Consider the following 18,536-nt stretch of genomic DNA (forward strand, 5'->3'; position numbering starts at 1 on the left):
TGTATTAGTGACTTCCATCCATCCCTCCAAAAAGTCACGCGCGCGATCATCCAGCGTTCCGTATGAAAGTAAAAATCCCACCCGAACACGTTATAAATATTGCCCAGTTCGCCCAGCTATTTCAAGAATTTATCATATGCTGACCCGGCAAAACACCAACCTCGCACTATATCGACACTTTTCCTCATTGCTCTTTCGATGATCACATCATGAAAAACAATCATCGATCACTTATCAACTTTCTGACTGGATTCTTGCACGACTTTGCCTATTTATTAGTCTCTTACGAATTCATTGGCCTCTTGGAGTGATACCATTGAGAGGTGAGATTTGATATTCTTATAGGCAGGTTTAGAGAACTGGATTAGCTACATATTCAAATTTTCTTTAAAATAAAAAAGACATTTGAAGATTGCTCCATTTTCAAATGTTTTAATTTGCATTTACAAAATTAAAAAAAGACGATCATTTACAATCTCTTCCAATAATCTTCATTAAAATATTTTGTTTACCACAGTATCTTCTTCAATAGAAAATCACTTAAAAAGAACTTAAAAATTTCTGGATGATCACATCAAATTTAAATAAATCTATCATTTACAGTAAAACTTTAAATATATACTGTAAATAAAATTAATACTTATTGCTCTAGAAAACTTCAAAATGAAAGCAATTTTAACCCTCAAACACCTTTTTTATCAATTCAAAAAGAAATGCATTTGCAGAAAATTTTTACATTTTTTCGTTTAAAGTACTTTCAGATTTTTTTTGTCAAAAAAAAGAACAAAGAAATAGGAAACCAGACACTGATATGGCATCAAAATTGAAAATTAGAATGTATCTAGATGATCCTGACACAACTAAAGTTACTGACGTTACAACTAAACTACTGACTTAATAAAGCAGAATTTTTCTCTAATTCTTTTTTAAATAATAATTTTTTATTTTAATTAAAGTTTTTAAGCATAAATACAACTGAACTATATGTATTTTCTTAAATGCCCATTTAAAAATTTTAAATATTCGGCCCTTGGGACCTGATTTTCGGAGTTTGAAAAGAAAACTTACTTTTCGGTGAACGAAATTACTTAATGTTCATCTGAAGTCAAGAAATCAAATATTTCCTGTTAGCAGATGCTTTAAATCCCTATTTAAACCAATTTTTTTTTCTCTGATCCAAATATATTTTACAAGACAAAGCATGATTTAAATTACGCCTAAAATGACAATTTTTGCATTAATTATCCCAAAAATACAAATTTCTTTTTATTGAAAATCCTTTGTTTTTTTTCAGTCTTCAGGTGTACCTAATTTGAGTAATCGCGATCGCCACAAAGTTTTTTTTTAAAATGATCTTCGAAAATCAAGTTACTAATTCCTGAATTTTTCAAATCTTTGTAATTTTTTTATCATATTGAAAAAAATCTATTTTTTAGCCTTCGTAATTGAACACCTTAAGAAGTCAGGCCTGTTATATTAGGGGAACCCGGGGCAATTAGACATCTAGTATGATTTTCTAGATATATACTTACAACTTAAGCCGAGAGACGGCTTAACGTAATTATAATCAAAATAATGCTTTACATTTACATTTCTATCAGTTTCTCACTAAGCCGTTTCTTAAGCCGAGAGTGCGCCTTAAGCCGATAGACAGATTAGTCAGAAACTGATGGAAATGTAATCTGATCATTATTTTGATTACAACTAAGTTAAACCGTTTCTCGGCTGAAGTCGTAATGGATAAGGCATATCGAAACCGGTCAGAGCCAAAATCCCGAAGGGATCCGCATTGATCAAATTCCCGTAAAGCCAAAATCCCAAAAGCCAAATCCCGAAACCAAAATCCTGAAAGAAACTAAATTATACGTAGAATAAAGTGTGGAATAATTTTCCAAATTTTCCGAATGGGGATTCCACATGGAATCCCCATTCAGGATTTTGGTTTTTCGGAATTTTGATTTATCCGGATTTTGTCTCTTCGGGATTTTAGCGTTCTGGATCTTAGCTTTCAGGATTTTGAACGGAACCCATAGAAAACCTAACTTAATTAGTCACAGTCTTAAAGGGAGTACTGATAAAATATCCCAACACTTCTACAAGCATTTTTTTTATCTCAAATTCACTTTATAAATGTCTTAAAATGTTATAATAAAATCTATAAGAATTGCTACAAACTTAAAAAGCTTTAAAAAAAAAACCGATATTTCCAATATTCTTTTTAAGTATTTTTATTACAAAAAACATTACCTGATATATGCTAAAATTAAGAATATACGATTCCCGAAGGCATTTTTGGTCCTAAACTTCTAGTCATGCTTCAAGATTAAGATGTTTAATATTTATTAGACACCATTTCTTGTTCGGAAGCAGACTATTTGGCTCTAATAGTTCATAGAATAGAATTTTCTTGTGAAAAAGAAAAAAAAAATGCAATATTTTAACTAAAGCTTGGAGACTTCGAAACCCAGAATTCACATGATGCATATGCTCAATAGGCTCAATGTGATTCAAAAAAAATCCGAGCAAGGTAAGTGAGGGTTAAAAATGCAATGGTAATTTGTCTCTTACCTGAGTTAAAAACAAAACGTTGGACAAAATTGCACACTGGAACAAATAACTTGGCGAAGAAGTCACTCCTCATTTCTTCTGCGCTTCTCGGGGCGCTTTCCCATCATCAACTTTCTCCGCATATCTTCACGATTTGTGACACCATGTCACACCCAAAACACTGTAGATCACATGGAAGAGGCCAAAATTGAAGGTCTCATAGAGAAGTTTGGGCGAGAATACCGTCCACACGAAAAGATGATTGCGGAATCCCGTAGCAATGGCCAGATAGACACTCAGAGGGAAAATCAGGAAGAGCGTTGAGGTTTGCAGGAATGTCTGTGATTGGACTTTTCGGTCATTTTGATCGCCCTGGAGATGATAGAGCATGACTAGGAGGGCGAGTAGGGGTCCACTGAAGGTGTTCAGTGTGAGGAAAAAGCCCACAATTGGCATGTTAAATGATTTGAGACCAACATAGCCAGCATTGAGATCAATTGAAGCCAAACTGTTGGAATTTCCCTGAGAAAAATTTGGCTGTATGAGAATAATTGTATAGGGACGGGAAAGGGGTGACTCATACGGAGAATCTTACGGAAATTCCCAAGAAATGTTTCGCAAAACCAGACCCCGCCGCAAGAAAAATTCTGAAGATTTCGCGAAATTCGAAAAACTGATAATTTTCGCAAATTCTAAAATGTTTTTGAAATCCGAAGAGAACGTCAAAATGTTTCACGAAACGTATAAAACCTGAAAAAAAGCTTTCGCGAAATAAAAGCTTCCAAAATATTCGCCAAAATTAAAAGAGCCATGAAAATTATTGCTAATTTCACGGAAGTTTTCGCAGAATAGAATAAAACATTTAAAAGTTTCACGAATCTCAAGAAAATTCTTCGTGTGATCCTAGGAAACGTCAAAAAGTTCCTAAAACGCAACAAAATTAAAAGAGCCTTCGCTAAATCCAAGTACATACAAACTACTTAAAATTACTAAAATATTCGAAGAACTTGACAAATCGTCGGAATGTTTCGAAAATTTTAAGAAAGTTTTCACGAGTCTGAAAAAGCATCAAAAAGTTTAGCAAAACACAAGAGAACATAAAAAAGCTTTCACGAAATCCAAGTATAAGTTACTAAAATAATTTCAAAGCTTAACAAACTTATTAATGTGATCACTAATTCCACGGAAGAATTCAAGGAATCTAATCTAAGTTTCGCAAATCCAAATAAAATATTTGCAGGATTCGATGAAATCCCAAAAAGTTTAGCAAAACGCAAGAAGAGCTCAAAAGCTTTAGAGAAATCCAAGTAAAAACTAAAACATTCGAAAAACTCGAGAAATATACGGAAATTTTTCCGAAAAAACTCACGAAAATTATTTGATAATCCGAAAAAGTTTTCGTTAAATCTGAGAAAACATCAAAAGCTTTAGCGAAACGCAAGAAAACGTCAAAAAGCTTTTTCGAAATCCAAGAACTAAAATATTTGAAAAACTCGAGGACATTTTCGAAAAAACTCACGAAAATTATTAGATAATCCGAAAAAGTTTTCGTTAAATCTGAGAAAACATCAAAAGCTTTTGCGAAATCCAAGTACATATAAACTAAACTAAAATATTTGAAAAACTCGAGAAATCTACGGACATTTTCGAAAAAATTCACGAAAATTATTTGATAATCCCAAAAGTTTTCGATAAATCTGAGAAAACATCAAAAGCTTTAGCGAAACGCAAGAAAACATCAAAAAGATTTTGCGAAATCCAAGTGCAAGCTCTGACAATATTCGAAAAATGTGTGAAATCTAAGAAAGGATTCGAAAATCTCAAGAAAAGTTGTTCAAAAATTTAAAGAAAATTTTCGTACAATCTGAGAAAATCCCAAAACGTTTAGCGAAACACAAGAAAACGTCAAAAAACTTTCGTAAAATCCATACAGGAATTAATAAAATATTTGAAAAGCTCGTGAAAGTCACGAATATTTTTGCTAAATCTACGAAGAACGCTTTAAAAGCTTCTTCAATCTCAAGAAAATTGTTCGCGAGATCCGAGGAAACGTCAAAAAGTTTAACGAAGTTCAAGAAAAGCTGAAAAGCTTTCGCAAAATTTAAGTAGGGGAGACTGGGGCAAAAATTTGTCAAAACGAAAATTTCAATATTCACTATTTTCTAAAATAAAGGAGACTGAGGCTTGAAAGCCTTCACGAACTTTCTTAAACTTAACTTCGAGGAAGGATTATGTAAAATAAAAAATAATGAAATTTGAGCCCTATTTTTGGAATATTTGGCTTACAGAAAATATCAATACTGATTAGCTCAATTTAAGCACATTTCTCGTTAAGATAGAAAAAAAAAATTATATTCGACAAAGTTGTAGAGGAATCAATTTCCTATAAAAATATGTCTATTTGATATTTTAAACGTTTGCGAGAGTAAAACAGCACGAATTATCCAAAGACTGACAAAATTTGCCCCAGCAATTTTGAGAATCTCCACAAAATCGACTTTTAGAAAATGATTCGAAAATCACATTTCTTTCAAGATAGGTTAAAATAGTCTTCTGTAATGTTGTAGAGCATTAAATTTCCTATAAGAATATGCTCATTATAAAACATTTAAGTTTTCTCAGAGCTCGTGAAAGAATTAAATATGCGTTTTGACAAGTTTTGCCCCAGTCTCCCCTATATATTATCTGAAATATTCGAAAAACTTAAGAAATCCACGGGTTTCTAAAATATCAAGAAAGTTGTTCAAAAATTCCAAAAAAAGAGATGTCAAAGCGTCCCATCTTTGCGGAATGCTCGAACTCACGAGATAGAGCTCACCGTGAATTAGTTTTTTTGCATGATCTTTTGGTATTATTGATCCACTAGAGATCAAATTGACTCATAAATCACAAAAGCATTTGAAAATCAAAAAATCGGTACTTAACCGACTCATTACCGATAAAGACCGATAAAGCCGGGTTCGAAATTTCAGTACCTTTCCAAAAAATTCAAATTTAACCTAGGTTGAAAAATTAACATTCCAAAGTGGTTGACCTTTGACCTTCAATAATTCAAAATGGCGAATTTTCCAGTCATAGGTATGTTTGGGCGAAATGTGCGCCTGGACTACCTCTAAAACATATCCAAAAATCATTAAAAAAAAGCTTGGGCCAATTTTGAGAAAACCCGAAAACACATGTTTTTATGGGAGGGGGGGAATAGGGGAAAAAGGTGAAAAACGTCTAGAGATATTATTTTTTATTGGAGGTCATCGAAGACCAGAAATCGATATCTCTTACCGTTTGGCCTGTAGCTCGAGAACAAATATAAAGTCAAGTAAAAATTTCTGAAAAAATTATTCAAAATCGGTACTTAACCGGTTCATTACCGATGGAGACCGATGCAGCCGGGTTCGAAATTTCAATACCTTTCCAAAAAATCCAAATTTAACCAAATGAGGTGAAAAATTACCCTTCCAAAGTGGTTGACCTTTGACCTTCAATAATTCAAAATGGCGAATTTTCCGGTCATAGGTATGTTAGGGCGAAATGTTCGCCTGGACTAGCTCTAAAGTATGTCCAAAATCATTGAAAAAGCTTGGGCCAATTTTGAGAAAAACCGAAAAAACATTGTTTTGTAGGGGATAGATGAGGGTGGGGAGGGAAAAAACGCCGAGATATTGTTTTTTTTTATTGGGGCCATCTAAGACTGGAAGTCGATATCTCTTACCGTTTAACCTCCAGAGCAGGCGATTACAGTCGAGTTCCTCAAATTTGAACGAAGGTTGAGTTCAAAATGTAAAATTTGAGGTTATGTGAAGAAAGTTTTGCGTGGAGTCTGAATTAGAACAATTTTTCTCTGATGTTTCTTCAATATTATCGTATTATATTAACTTCCTCAACAAATTCCATTTCTTTAACAATAAATTACATTGATATATTCTCTAAAGTTATCTTTCTCAATTTAGGGAAGGTGCATTTCACATACATAAATTCTGTTACGTTTTTCAAAATATTGTTCAAATTTGAGGACTCTGAGAAATGTCATCCCCCAAATGTTCAAATTTGAGGAACTCTACTGTATATAACTGCTCTCTCTTTGAGTTCGAGTAGTAAAAATTTGTAAAATCTGAGAAAACCTTAAAAACTTTTGGAAAATACTACAGTTATTTGTATAAAACATAAGAAACTTATGAATATTATCGAGAATTCCGAAATGTTTTCACTGAATTCGAGAATTCCTTCTCTACCTCCCTTCAAAATATAAAAAAAAAAGATTCTTTTAATTAGAGAAAACCAAGATGTGTTCCGTGAATCCAAAAAAAAAAACTTGTTCGCGAAAACCAAATAAAGCAAAATTCAAGTGATTCTCAAAAGTTTTCACGAAATTCTGTAAAACTCTACTAAGAATATTCGAAAACCCTGAAAAGACTCAAGAGATATTATACGCAAAATCCAATAAAAGTTTAGCGAAAATCTAGAAACCAGAAACGCTTGTATATGAAATTTGGGAATGAGTCACCCCTTGCAGGCTTGAGAAAATTTAAAAAGAAACTTACTTGGTAGAAGAAGAAAATCTTCCCAATCCAAAGATGACTGAGGATGATGAGGTAGGTTTTTGGCCTTCCGGTGAAGATGGTTTGAATGGTTTTGCTGACCACTTGGCACGTTAGAATGCAACCAATGTTGAGGATTGCATTGTGAGGCTTATGGAGAAGGCAAGAGATCAAAGTAAAAATCGTTATGCCAGCTCCAATCCACACAAATCCATCCTGCTGCAGACACTTCCTCTGGATAAATCTCCTGTACAAGATTGGCAAATAATTGATTGCGGCAATCTCTGCCAGATTGACCCAGAAGAGGATTAAGGATGCACTTGAGTCACTCTCTGACACACTGAAGAGGTACACCTGGCCAGAAACTGACCGGGAATAGTAGATGAGGAGGATTGCCGTGAAGGTGAGAATATTTGTGAGAAATCCCGTGAATTGAGCACAAACTACCAGGGTCAGGATTAATGTGATGATAAAGAACCAACTGAGAGAAATTTTATTCTCTTCCCTGACGAACCAATCCCCAATGTCTGGTACATTGAGCCACTTATCGCCAGTTTGATTGAGCCTGCGGAGGATTATGTGACTCAGGAATAAGCTGAAGTATTTTATGACAACTCCATGGAGATCTTGGAGTTGGGAAAAATCTGCAGTGTTTTTCTCTTTGTCTTCTTGGGTTATCTGGGCATTGAGGGAAATCCCCCGGAAACGTTTCAAATCAGCCAGGAAGAGCAGGATAAATAGAGTGTTTCCGAAGTAGTACCACAGTTGATGCTCCTCCTCGATAAAGGAACTACTAGCATAGGACGCTGCATGGAAAATTGTGCAGAACAGCATGAAAAGATGAATTTTGTCCATCTTTGGCATCCACGGAGACTCCCTGTTCTTCACGCAATCAATGATTATTTTGACGTTGATCCTCACAATGACTATCGTGATGAGGATGATGATATTCCCGAGGAATCCAGAAGAACAGAGGGAAGATTCAACGGTGAGAAATTTTCTGGGCAAGTGTTTGAGGCAGAGTGTTCCGAACAAGATGAAGAAGATATTGTAGGAATTCCAGTCAATGCTCAGTGAATCCCTTCGATGGAGAACCAATGAGACACTGGAAATTGCAATCAAGGAAGTCATGAAGAGTCCAAGAGAAATGCTCCAATGGTCATACTTGACAAAATTCCTGGCCAGGAGATTGGACATCTCCCGAGCTGAGGACAAATAGAAGAGTTTGGCACGCTTGAAGAGTGACATATTCACCTCATCACCAATTTGCTTCATCTTCAGGAAGTTTTTGTGCAGCTCCTTGGCTTCTTGGTGCTGCAAAAAGAATTCCCTGCTCTCGAAATCTCCCTCAAAACTCTCAAAACGAACTTTCTGGAGGAGTCTCTCGCCATTGTAGGCAAGCGCTAGCAATTGATCCTCCTCGGATAAATCCACTAGCATCTCGGGAATAATATTTCCAATACTTGAAGCAGGAATTGGGATTCCCAGGAGAACTGACAGCGTAGCTGCAAAATCAATCTGATTGTGCATGGTTTTGGATGTTGAGCAATTTGTTCCAATCACCAGAAGAGGAACTGTAACTTCAGGATGAGAACTTCCACCGTGTCCTCCTGTGTCTCTCATCCCATGATCCCCAGTGACAATTAAGAGAGACGGTAGATAAGTGTTGGCATTCCAACGAGTCATTTCGAAGACAATCTTCTTGACAACTTCGTCCATTTCCTTCAATTTTCCAGGAACTTTCTTGCTAAAAGGACCCTCAGCGTGACCAATGTGATCCAGTCCAAGGTAATGGAGGATCATCATCTTCCAATCGGGATATTTAAGTTCACTGGTCAGATGTTTGGTTACATTCTTGTCTCCTTCGTAGAAATCATTGACAAACAGTGGATCCTGATTTTCACCCTTGCGTGAAAATACCTTCGGAAACATCCTAGTCCAAGTACTATCCCCATAGAATACCAATTTACCGCCTGAGGATCCTATCTGCTGCAGAAAAGTATCTGTTTTGACCTCAGAACTGCCCAAATTGAGGATGACATCGATAAAACTGGGAATAGTGCCAGAAGTCAGGGCTTTTATTCGTGGCATCGTCACTGTTGGTGGCTGAACGTGTAGCCTGAGTAAACAGGCTTCTCCATTCACCAATAATTTCCTCAGATGAGGCATATTTTCCTGCTGCTGGACAAAATCCAGACGCAGGGCATCAATAAGCATAATTGTTGTCCGGGAGAATCTCGCTCTGTACTGACTCCGATCCAATCTACGCAGGCAGGGAATTATCTAGATCTGCTATGGAATTTTACAGAAAACATTTCTACTTACTGGACTTCATCGATATGCCTGGGAAAGTCCTGAAAATCTGCCTTTTCAGTGGAAGAGAAGGAAAGTGGGAAGAAGCCATGAAGGAAGATTCCAAGACTGAAGAGAAAAGCCGACAGTTGCACTAAGTAGATTGTTGAAATTTGCATCTTTGGTACTTCACAAGGATCTGAGAATCACTTTTAGATTGCACACATCACTAAAAACAAGGATTTTACACTAATTCTTCGAGGATACTTGAGCAGCACACCCGCCCAAACAAAAGCACTAGAAACCTTTCGCCTGCTTTGGAAGCACTTCACAAGTCAGTGCTATAACCCCTCTATTCCCCTACAATTCAAATAAAAACGGTTGAAAGATCGTCCGATTACTGTGATTCGTTTTTCCAGAAACACCTCTGAACCAAATGATTAATTTATTATCCCCCTCACCAACCAGAACATTTCAGAGCAGAATCGTAAAATGCCAATAATTCTGAATAAAATAAATTATTTTCATTATTTTGTCTCAATAAAATACAAATCAATGCACTCTTCAACATAATTTAGTTAGGGAATTCACCAGCTCCCGGGACTGTAAAACAGTTTATTAAACTTTCAATGCGATCTTGAGGCACTTATTTACATTGTATTACTATCCATTTCACTCGCAAATACTCTTCAATGCCTTTATAATTTGGCCAATTTGGAGTGTTTTCGTGCAGGAACAGCTTGAGATTGATGCTAGTGCTCGTGTTCTGCCTTGATGAAGATTTTCTGACGAAATATATAGATGAGAGGGATGGCAAAGGATAGGAGCAGAATACAAATGAATAGACACACCCAGGAGATATCACAGTCAGCCCCATTGCAGTTTAAATCCACTCTGTGACGGACAGGGATGATTCTTGGCTGGGGAATTGTGTCATCGATCTCTCCACTGAGAAGAGGTTGACCCACATCCCTCTCGTCTACGCTCAGTGGATCACAAACTAAAAAAAAAATCAATAAGAAAAATCATTGAGCGTTATGCCCTAAACACACTTACGACTTAAGTCGAGAGACGCCTTAACGCAATTATAATCATAATAATCATTTCACTAAATTCCCATCCGTTTCCCACTAACTAAACAGTTTATCGACTTAAACTGAAACGGATTAGTCAGAAATTGATGGAAATGTAATCTATAAATCATTATTTATTTAGTCGTAAGTGTGTCTAGGGTCTAGATTTTTGGGGACGAGAGTATCCATTGAAAATTTAAGAAAAAAATTGTTTTTCGAATTTATGTAATCTGTAATTGATAGTTATCATACTTATTGGCCCCGAGAGGTTTTTCCTTATTCTGGTCTAGAAATATTAAAAAAAAAGTCACAATCTCTGCAAGTAAGCAGAAAATCGAAAATTCACGATTTTTGACCAAAAATATCTTAGCTCAGGAGTTAATTAGGATCCTGCAAAAAATATCCTAGATTTGGACATCCTTATAGTTTGTAATTATCCAGAAGAATCGGATTTTTAACGATTCTAGATAGTCTAAAAAATTGTTGTTTCCATGGGTACCCAGAGTCCCAAAGGAGACGAAAGAGTTAAGCTCTAATGCCCTAGATTGTAGGGCATTAGAGCTTAAATAGACTAAAGCTTATCCCGGAGAATATTTATAGCCTGTAAAATATGAATTTAAAGATTTTTCTCAAACCGTTATACGCACTTCAGACCTAAAAGACTTAGCCATAAGGCTTAACTTCTCTAATTTCTTGTCAGTCAAAAATTTTTGGAAAATTTTGACTTAGAAGTGGTTTATTAAGGGGAAATAATCTACATATTTGAATCTGAAGAACTATTAAATTGGTTGCTATTCATGATTTTCACAACTTCGGAAACTGGGCTAAACCTCTAGTCTGAAGACGGTCTTATACCGTCTTCAGACTGGAGGTTTAGCCCAGGTCCCGAAGGTCTCAAAAATCTAAATAATAAGCAATTTTATTGATTTTTCAAAATCTATTGGATCATTTGCCTATAATATCCAATTCTAAGCAACAATTTCCTAAAAAAATAGATAGATAATTTATTTCATCAACAATGTCTTAATAGCGCGTTACAGTAGGATTTTTGTGAGATGTTTGTGACTTTGCGTCCACCGCCGTCTTAGCGTTGGTGTCCAACCTCCAGGGCAAAACGCTAACGTGTCCAATAAAATAAATTGAATTATCTCGGCTACCAAGCAACCAAGTAAGAAACTAGATTCCCCTATGTCAGAAATGTGTTAGATAGTTCATTACAAAGAAAGGTAAACTATCAGTTATTATTATTAAAAAAAAATCGTGCCTGATAAGAAATTAGAGGAGTTAAGCCAGATGGCTAAGCCTTATACGGGCTTCAGACCTAAAGCTTAGCCAAATGGCTTAACTTCTGTAATTTCTTATCAATTACGATTTTTTGGAAAAATTTAAATTGGGATTGGATTATTAAAGATGAATGACCAATTAGGCTCTTAAAAAGCAACGAAATTGCCCGCTATTTAGGATTTTGAGACCTTCAGAAACAAGGCTAAACCTCTAGTCTGAAGACGTTCTTATGCCGGCTTTAGATTGGAGGTTTAGCCCAGTTCCCGAAGGTCTCAAAAATCTTAATAACAAGCAATTTTATTGATTTTTCAAAATCTAATGAATCATTTTCCCTTAATGTCTAATCCTTAAGAACAATTTCCTAAAAAATCGTGCTCGATGACGAATCAGAGGAGTTAAGCCAGATAGCTAAGCCTTAGGTCTGAAACCTGTATTAGGTCTGAAGCCCGTATTACGCAATGAGGGCTTAGGGTCATCGATTAGAGGTCGTGGCATAAATTTTCTTCACCTAATATTTCACTACCAAATTTTACAGGCTAAATATTATCGAAGTTCAGCCTGAGTTTATATGGAACTTTATGGCTCTGGCACACCTTTTAGCTCGGTATAATTTCATAAAATCAAAATTCGCATTCCGTTTTCTCTCAAAATATTTGCATAAGTCTATCTTACTCTTTCGACCTGAAATTCGACTGAACTAAATTTAATTTGGTCTGATGTTCAAAAGAAGAAGAAGAGTGCAATAAAGTGGGATAGATATATGCAAAGCTTTAAAGAAAGAAAGCATGTGAATTTCGTCTTCATGAATTTTTCCCGATCTAAAAGGTGTGCCGGAGCCATTAGAGAGTAATTTGCTAAAAGTCGAACATACTGAAAATCGGACACATATGAAATTGAAATTGAAAGTTTATGAAGTTTAACGAGACCTGCCTAGACTATAAATAACTTTGTCCGATATTCCACGATGTCCGAAATTCGAAATTTCACTCTATCCAGTATCACTTTCTGATAAAAATTTTGAAAATTAGAATGTTTGTTAAAAAAAATTAAATATTTTAACAATATTTAATAAACAAGAGCAGTTTTGTAAAAATCCACCTATTCTTTTAGCTCTTAAGCCATGCTTAAAGGGGAATCCAAATCCGTCCCGTGGGCAACCCATCCTTTTAGACAAGTCTTTGTCTTTCCCTCACAGGCATAATGGGCAACGGTCAGAGCTTGGCGCTCAATTCAAACTCACAGTCATTAGAGCCCTCTGCCGATCTATCGATCGACAGAGAGAGACATTCAGTATGGCTCAGGGCTCGTAAGCCCTGAGTCCTCAAGAATCTCCACTGTAAAGCCCCGTGGCTTTACAAGTTGGGTTTTTGAAATGAGGGACAATGTACTATTGAAGCGGATCAGCAGTCCAAAATTACAAGCAAAATGTCCAAAATTACAACCAAGCTGTCCAAAATTACAGTCAAATTCCTATCCTTATTTTTATTGATTATTGAATGTATTTAGATTAATTTTAGAAAAGCAAAGGCGATAAAATACTTTACAAGATTTCCAACAACATTCTTGAAAAGGAAATAACAAAAATACTTCAATTTCTAAAAGGCGTAAAAAGAGAGGAAACTGATTAAGTTATTCTATCAGGTAAAAAAGTATTTTTTAAGGCTCGGACAAATTGTTTTTAAAATGTGTTTTCATTGATTTGTTGGATAAATTCGGTTTTCTTGCCAAATCAAATCATGTTGATGATGAAGAGGAAAGTCCTATTACTTAAACAGTTGGAATAGGTGGAATAATAACTATAGTAAGTAGCTGTTAGATTTTGGATCTCTTAAAAAAAAAGCTACCCCGGACTTCCAGGATCTGAAGTCTGTTTTATCTGACAGAACAATTGGTAAAATTTCTGGAGAAAGACAGGAGGAGCGCCACTAGTTTCTTTCATCAGAGCATGTGAAAAGGGATGAGTAGGGGAATTCTGTAATTTTCGTGGCATTGTCACGCGTGAGTTCGAAACCTGACAATGCCAATCGAGCTCTTTTTGTCATATCATATGAGTTTGAAAATGCAATTTACTGATTTTTTAATGAAATGCCTTTACATAGTGATATTATGCAAAATTCTGTCTTAATTGAATTGTTTAAGAACATTCATAGTAATTTGAATAGATAGAAATCTCAAATACGACTTTTGATAATGTGACGTGAGCTCAAATGACAATGTCACGACCATAGAATCGCATTTTCGAAAAAGCTCTCCTAAGATTCAAACCCAATTTGTAATGGCATTGCCAGAGCGTTACAGAATTCCCCTTCAGTAGGGGAATTCTGTAATTTTCGTGGCATTGTCACGCGTGAGTTCGAAAAATGACAATATCAATCGAGCTTTTTTTATCATATCATATGAGTTCGAAAATGCAATTCATTGAATATTTAATGAAATCCCTTTACTTGATGATTATATGAAAACACAGTCTTTCCGTACAGAAGTAGATCTTGAAAAATTCGATCGAAAATCTATTTGAAGTTCCAAAAAAGAGACTTTCTTACTTCTTAATACTTTCGCAAGGTGGCGGAAGTTACATCCTGTTCGAATTTCGAAGTGCTCAAGTGTCAAAATGTGACGGTCTTCACATTGTTGCGAGGAAAAAAACTGAACAACGACGTTTACTTTTCTCGCCCAAGTATTTAATCACTCCATAATCACTGAGTAACTGTTTTGCGAGCTTTTTAGTGTGATATTTGATAAATTTTCCCCTCCTTGTTCGAAAATTTAGTATGAAAATTCGAAATTGAATTTGAATTCTTCGAATTTAACGACTTTTTGTGCAAATAGAGTTCCATTTACCTTTCATCCAAGACACTATTAGAGAATCAAAATCTACTTGTGATCGGGCTCAGTATGTCTTGGTTGATTTTTTTAACAAAATTCATTGTCATTTGAATTGCCAGAAATCTCAAATATGTGACTTCTGACAATGTCACGTGAGTTGAAATGGCAATGTCACGGCTACAGAATCGCATTTTCGAAAAAGCTCTCCTGAGATTCAAACCCAATTTGTCATATGGCATTGCCAGAACGTTACAGAATTCCCCTCCAGGAAGCTCTTATTACTTGGAGTTTCTCAAGCGTCACACCGAAATGTAAGGAAAAGGATAGTAGAAAGCTTAATCGGAATACCGGGAATACCCATTGTGTACAGTAAAAAAAATTAACAATATTATAGTGTGTAATCTTTCACACGACTATTATAGTGTTAAATTCGGAAAGTGTTAAATTTGGAAAAAAATGTTTAATTTAAAATTTGTTTAATTTAAAGTTGTTGAATTTCAAGTTTTTGAATTTGGAGTTTTTTAATTTAAAAATTGTTGAATTTTTGTGTGTAAACTCAAAAATTTTTGAATTTTCATTTCATTTATTTTAGTTTTGTTTTACCTTTTTGGGCATTTGTAATGTTTTTTCCTGTACTTTTCATCCTCCCTAATGCGAGATAATTACATCTGATGCTCGGATCAACACGATATACTTATTATACATATAAATATTTAATGTTCTATATGACTTTTGCGCAATGAAAAGCATCTCGACTGAAGTATATGTCTTAAATGGAAATTCAACAATTTTTACACAACTTTTGTTTAAAAATTCATCAACTTTTGTATGAAAATTCAACAACTTTTGTTTGAAAATTCAACAACTTTGGTTGAAATACACAAAGCTTCACACTATAATAGTGTGAAATATTATGATCAAACTATAATAGTGTTAATTTTTGATCATGTGACAAAAAATACCATAAAGTTGTGTATTTTTCACACTATAATAATGTGGAAAACTATAGTCATACTATAATAGTGGTAATTTTTAGAATTTTTCAACAGTTTTAAATTACAAAATATTGTTGAAATTTTTTTATGAGTATAATAGTGACAAATTTTACACAGATCGCAATTAAATAATTAATTTATCCGATTTCACACTATTATAGTGTTAAAATTTTACACATTTTCAAATTAAACAACGTTGTTTAAAATTTTTCAACTATAATAGTGGTAATTTTCAATCACGTGACAATAAATTACCAAATTAATTGTGCATTTTTTAAACATTTTTAAATTAAACAACTAAAATGGTCGATTTTGCACTATTAGTAGTAAAATTTTACACATTTTTTTACTGTGTAAGTAAAACGTCTAAAATTGACTGTGTCCGCCTTTCCAAAACCACCTGTCCGCCTTTTAAAAAATGTACTATTTTCTAACTTGCGTCAATTTGTCTATTATTCGAATAAAGTTTCATAACAAAAACTACTGGGATTCTGTTAAAATAATAAAATTACTTCCGATGGAGAAATGAAAAAAAAATATTTTAAACATAAAAAGGCTTTCAAACTTTTTCTACAATGTCCGAAATTCCAAATTTTACCTTAAAGTCTGTATTTTTTTTAGGAAAATCAAGCTTTTTTAAGTAGAAAACAAGTTCTACTTACCCAATTCCTCATCTCGATACTCGTTGGTACTTAATTTGGTACTGAGGATTATGTCGTTAATTGACGTGGACGTTTTCGAGCATTCAGAATTGCTTACTGAAGCTATTATTAACTTTTCATTTAATTCACCATTTGCCAGACTTTCTGGTTCCTCCTTGTCCTTCGTTGGACTCGACGCACCGCTCTTATGTACTCCCGGAAGTGTCTCCAGGAGGACACTGTGGGGAGTCAGGGGTATTCTGATAACACTTCTTGCAAATATCTCATTATCCCGCTCGATCTTATTCAATCGTTTCAATTCAGACAGCTGCAATCAATCAAGCAGTGAGTCAGGGCAGTTTCTGCCACGAATCGAGGTCACACTTACTGGACAATTGAAGCGCAACGCAATTGCCTGGAGAGTATCATTCTCCTGAACCTGGGCTTCCAGTGTTGCAATCTGTGGTGAGCGTACCCGACGCATCGGGTAGTGGTCAGATTCTTGCTGCAGAGGCTCGTAATCCCCGGAATTTGGGGTATTTCTTACTCTGACCCAGTAAAAAAATAAGTAAACAAAAGGTATTTCCAACACTGCCAGGAAGTTAATTCTCACCTTGTTCGTTTCATTGTGGCTGTATCTGGAGCTTTGATAATGTGATGCCTGCAGAAGTATGCTTTCCTATATAAAAATCTATCACTGGGACTCACAATTTTACTTCATATTGGTAGTTTTTAGGATTTATTTGGTAAAAACAAAAAAAAATGCGTAGAGACCAGAGTAACCTGTCAAAATCAGCCGTTCTAGGATATACTACTTTTCAATGTGAATGCAATCAAGGTCTCTGTGTCTAATAAAAACTTGAATTTCCTTGTTTTCAAATGATTTTGACGAATCCTTGCAATATTTATCTATAGAAAACTATATTATTTCAATTTATTTAAAACAATCATGCTTGAAAATCATGTAAATATAATAAATATAAATGCGAAAGATTAACAAGAATATTCGTTTTATTTTGAATTTTATAGCACTTTATTTCGTGTTCTTTCGTTATAAACAGCCGATGCCATTCGCACTTGAAGCGCTTTTTTCCCGCTACTTTTGACACCTAACCTCAAAGATACTCACCTAAAAGTCCACATTGCTCTAAAAATTTTCTATTTTCTCCGTAAAATCTGTGCATTTTCGTCTTTTAACAAACATATCAAGTAAGTTTATTTCCCAAATTAGAGTCCACAATGCCTTCTGAGTCTTCTTGCGTGCTGCGTTTTGCGAAATTGACTGAACACGCTTTTGCCCCAATGAAGGGCTCCGCAAAAGCTGCTGGATTTGACCTAAGAAGGTAATTATCATCTAGATTTATTTCTTTTCTTCTACTAATAATATCCAATTATCAATTTTACAATAGTGCCTATGATTGCGTGGTCCCTGCACGTGGGAAAGAACTCGTAAAGACAGACATTCAGATTCAGGTTCCGGAAGGCTGCTATGGCAGAGTGGCACCCCGTTCTGGGCTGGCTCATAAGAATTTCATTGATGTAGGAGGTGAGTAACACATTTTTGATAATCTACCGAATTTACTTTAAAATTATGAGTTCAAAATCATATTGCTGCTAGGAAAACGATTGATTATAACTTCCGGCTTATCTTCCAGCTGGTGTCATTGATGAAGATTACAGAGGCAACGTAGGAGTGATCCTTTTCAACCATTCCGACCTGGATTTCAAAGTAACCAAGGGAGACAGAATTGCCCAATTGATCTGCGAGAGGATTTTCTATCCGGATATCGAAGAGGTCCAGTCTCTCACTGAAACTGAACGTGGAAGTGGAGGATTTGGCTCAACAGGAACCAAATAGAAGACTCAAGTTCATGTCCATTCTCTATATTGGATTCCCAGAGGATTCTTTGTTGAAATTTAGAAGAAATTTCAGCAAGATTCCTATTCTCGAATTCCTTTTGGAAAAATTGTCTACCTCTCGGCGTTTATAGATCTCTGAATTAATTTCCCGCCAAAAATGGCAAGAAAAATGCTCCCAAGTGAATAAATGTTTAATTTTCTGTAAAAGACGCGTTTTCTTTGGGCAGTCCCAGTGGGAAAAATAGATCTGGTGGACTTCAAGGCTATGTGGAATGTCTCAGAAAATGTATTAGGTTGCGTCACAATATCAATACTCAGAGATACAGATGAAATTTCAGCTCCATCCCAGTCGCAATTCTGAATTTCTGTAAAAATGTCTCTTGGGATTTATGTAACGCATAATTTCCCATCCCCATCGCATTTTTATTCGTCATGGTCATCGTGGAGAAAGGTGCTAATGAACAGTCAAGAAGTTATCTGAGA

At 35.2% G+C, this 18,536-nt stretch overlaps 4 protein-coding genes across 4 annotated transcripts in view; 1 reads left to right on the top strand and 3 right to left on the bottom strand.

The window, feature by feature from the left end:
* The window catches only part of LOC129804332 (synaptic vesicle 2-related protein), a 25,876-nt gene extending 23,241 nt beyond the window's left edge, over window positions 1-2,635 (bottom strand). Inside the window, 1 exon segment of the mRNA XM_055851543.1 lies at window positions 2,569-2,635. The gene's annotated coding sequence lies outside the window, so the exon portion shown is untranslated.
* Window positions 2,213-9,662, bottom strand: LOC129804310 (GPI ethanolamine phosphate transferase 2). The gene is made up of 3 exons (XM_055851481.1): window positions 9,408-9,662; window positions 7,086-9,345; window positions 2,213-3,069 (listed from the first exon to the last, which is right to left on the bottom strand). The coding sequence occupies exons 1-3, from the start codon at window positions 9,551-9,553 to the stop codon at window positions 2,695-2,697; spliced, it is 2,781 nt and encodes a 926-aa protein (XP_055707456.1). The 5' UTR covers window positions 9,554-9,662; the 3' UTR covers window positions 2,213-2,694.
* Window positions 9,663-9,876: 214 nt separating this feature from the next.
* On the bottom strand, window positions 9,877-17,013 carry LOC129804364 (uncharacterized). Its single transcript, XM_055851614.1, has 4 exons — window positions 16,807-17,013; window positions 16,582-16,741; window positions 16,215-16,521; window positions 9,877-10,374 (listed from the first exon to the last, which is right to left on the bottom strand). The coding sequence occupies exons 1-4, from the start codon at window positions 16,818-16,820 to the stop codon at window positions 10,127-10,129; spliced, it is 729 nt and encodes a 242-aa protein (XP_055707589.1). The 5' UTR covers window positions 16,821-17,013; the 3' UTR covers window positions 9,877-10,126.
* Window positions 17,014-17,273: 260 nt separating this feature from the next.
* LOC129804373 (deoxyuridine 5'-triphosphate nucleotidohydrolase) lies at window positions 17,274-18,260 on the top strand. The gene is made up of 3 exons (XM_055851626.1): window positions 17,274-17,536; window positions 17,603-17,739; window positions 17,849-18,260. The coding sequence occupies exons 1-3, from the start codon at window positions 17,433-17,435 to the stop codon at window positions 18,049-18,051; spliced, it is 444 nt and encodes a 147-aa protein (XP_055707601.1). The 5' UTR covers window positions 17,274-17,432; the 3' UTR covers window positions 18,052-18,260.
* Window positions 18,261-18,536: the final 276 nt, after the last annotated feature.

The sequence above is a fragment of the Phlebotomus papatasi genome, chromosome 2, assembly GCF_024763615.1.
Source record: "Phlebotomus papatasi isolate M1 chromosome 2, Ppap_2.1, whole genome shotgun sequence".
Lineage (NCBI taxonomy): Eukaryota > Metazoa > Arthropoda > Insecta > Diptera > Psychodidae > Phlebotomus > Phlebotomus papatasi.

What these genes read in the sequence shown, in the direction of transcription:
- LOC129804310 (XM_055851481.1), bottom strand. Translation starts at nt 9,553, where the DNA reads ATGCAAATTTCAACAATCTACTTAGTGCAACTGTCGGCTTTTCTCTTC. An exon ending in AGGCATATCGATGAAGTCCA is followed by an intron (nt 9,346 to 9,407) that starts GTAAGTAGAAAT and finishes CTGCCTGCGTAG; the next exon opens with ATTGGATCGGAGTCAGTACA. An exon ending in AGATTTTCTTCTTCTACCAA is followed by an intron (nt 3,070 to 7,085) that starts GTAAGTTTCTTT and finishes AATTTTTCTCAG; the next exon opens with GGAAATTCCAACAGTTTGGC.
- LOC129804364 (XM_055851614.1), bottom strand. An exon ending in CGTTGCGCTTCAATTGTCCA is followed by an intron (nt 16,522 to 16,581) that starts GTAAGTGTGACC and finishes GATTGATTGCAG; the next exon opens with CTGTCTGAATTGAAACGATT. An exon ending in GTATCGAGATGAGGAATTGG is followed by an intron (nt 10,375 to 16,214) that starts GTAAGTAGAACT and finishes TTTTTTTTTTAG; the next exon opens with TTTGTGATCCACTGAGCGTA.
- LOC129804373 (XM_055851626.1), top strand. Translation starts at nt 17,433, where the DNA reads ATGCCTTCTGAGTCTTCTTGCGTGCTGCGTTTTGCGAAATTGACTGAA. An exon ending in GCTGGATTTGACCTAAGAAG is followed by an intron (nt 17,537 to 17,602) that starts GTAATTATCATC and finishes ATTTTACAATAG; the next exon opens with TGCCTATGATTGCGTGGTCC. An exon ending in GAATTTCATTGATGTAGGAG is followed by an intron (nt 17,740 to 17,848) that starts GTGAGTAACACA and finishes CTTATCTTCCAG; the next exon opens with CTGGTGTCATTGATGAAGAT.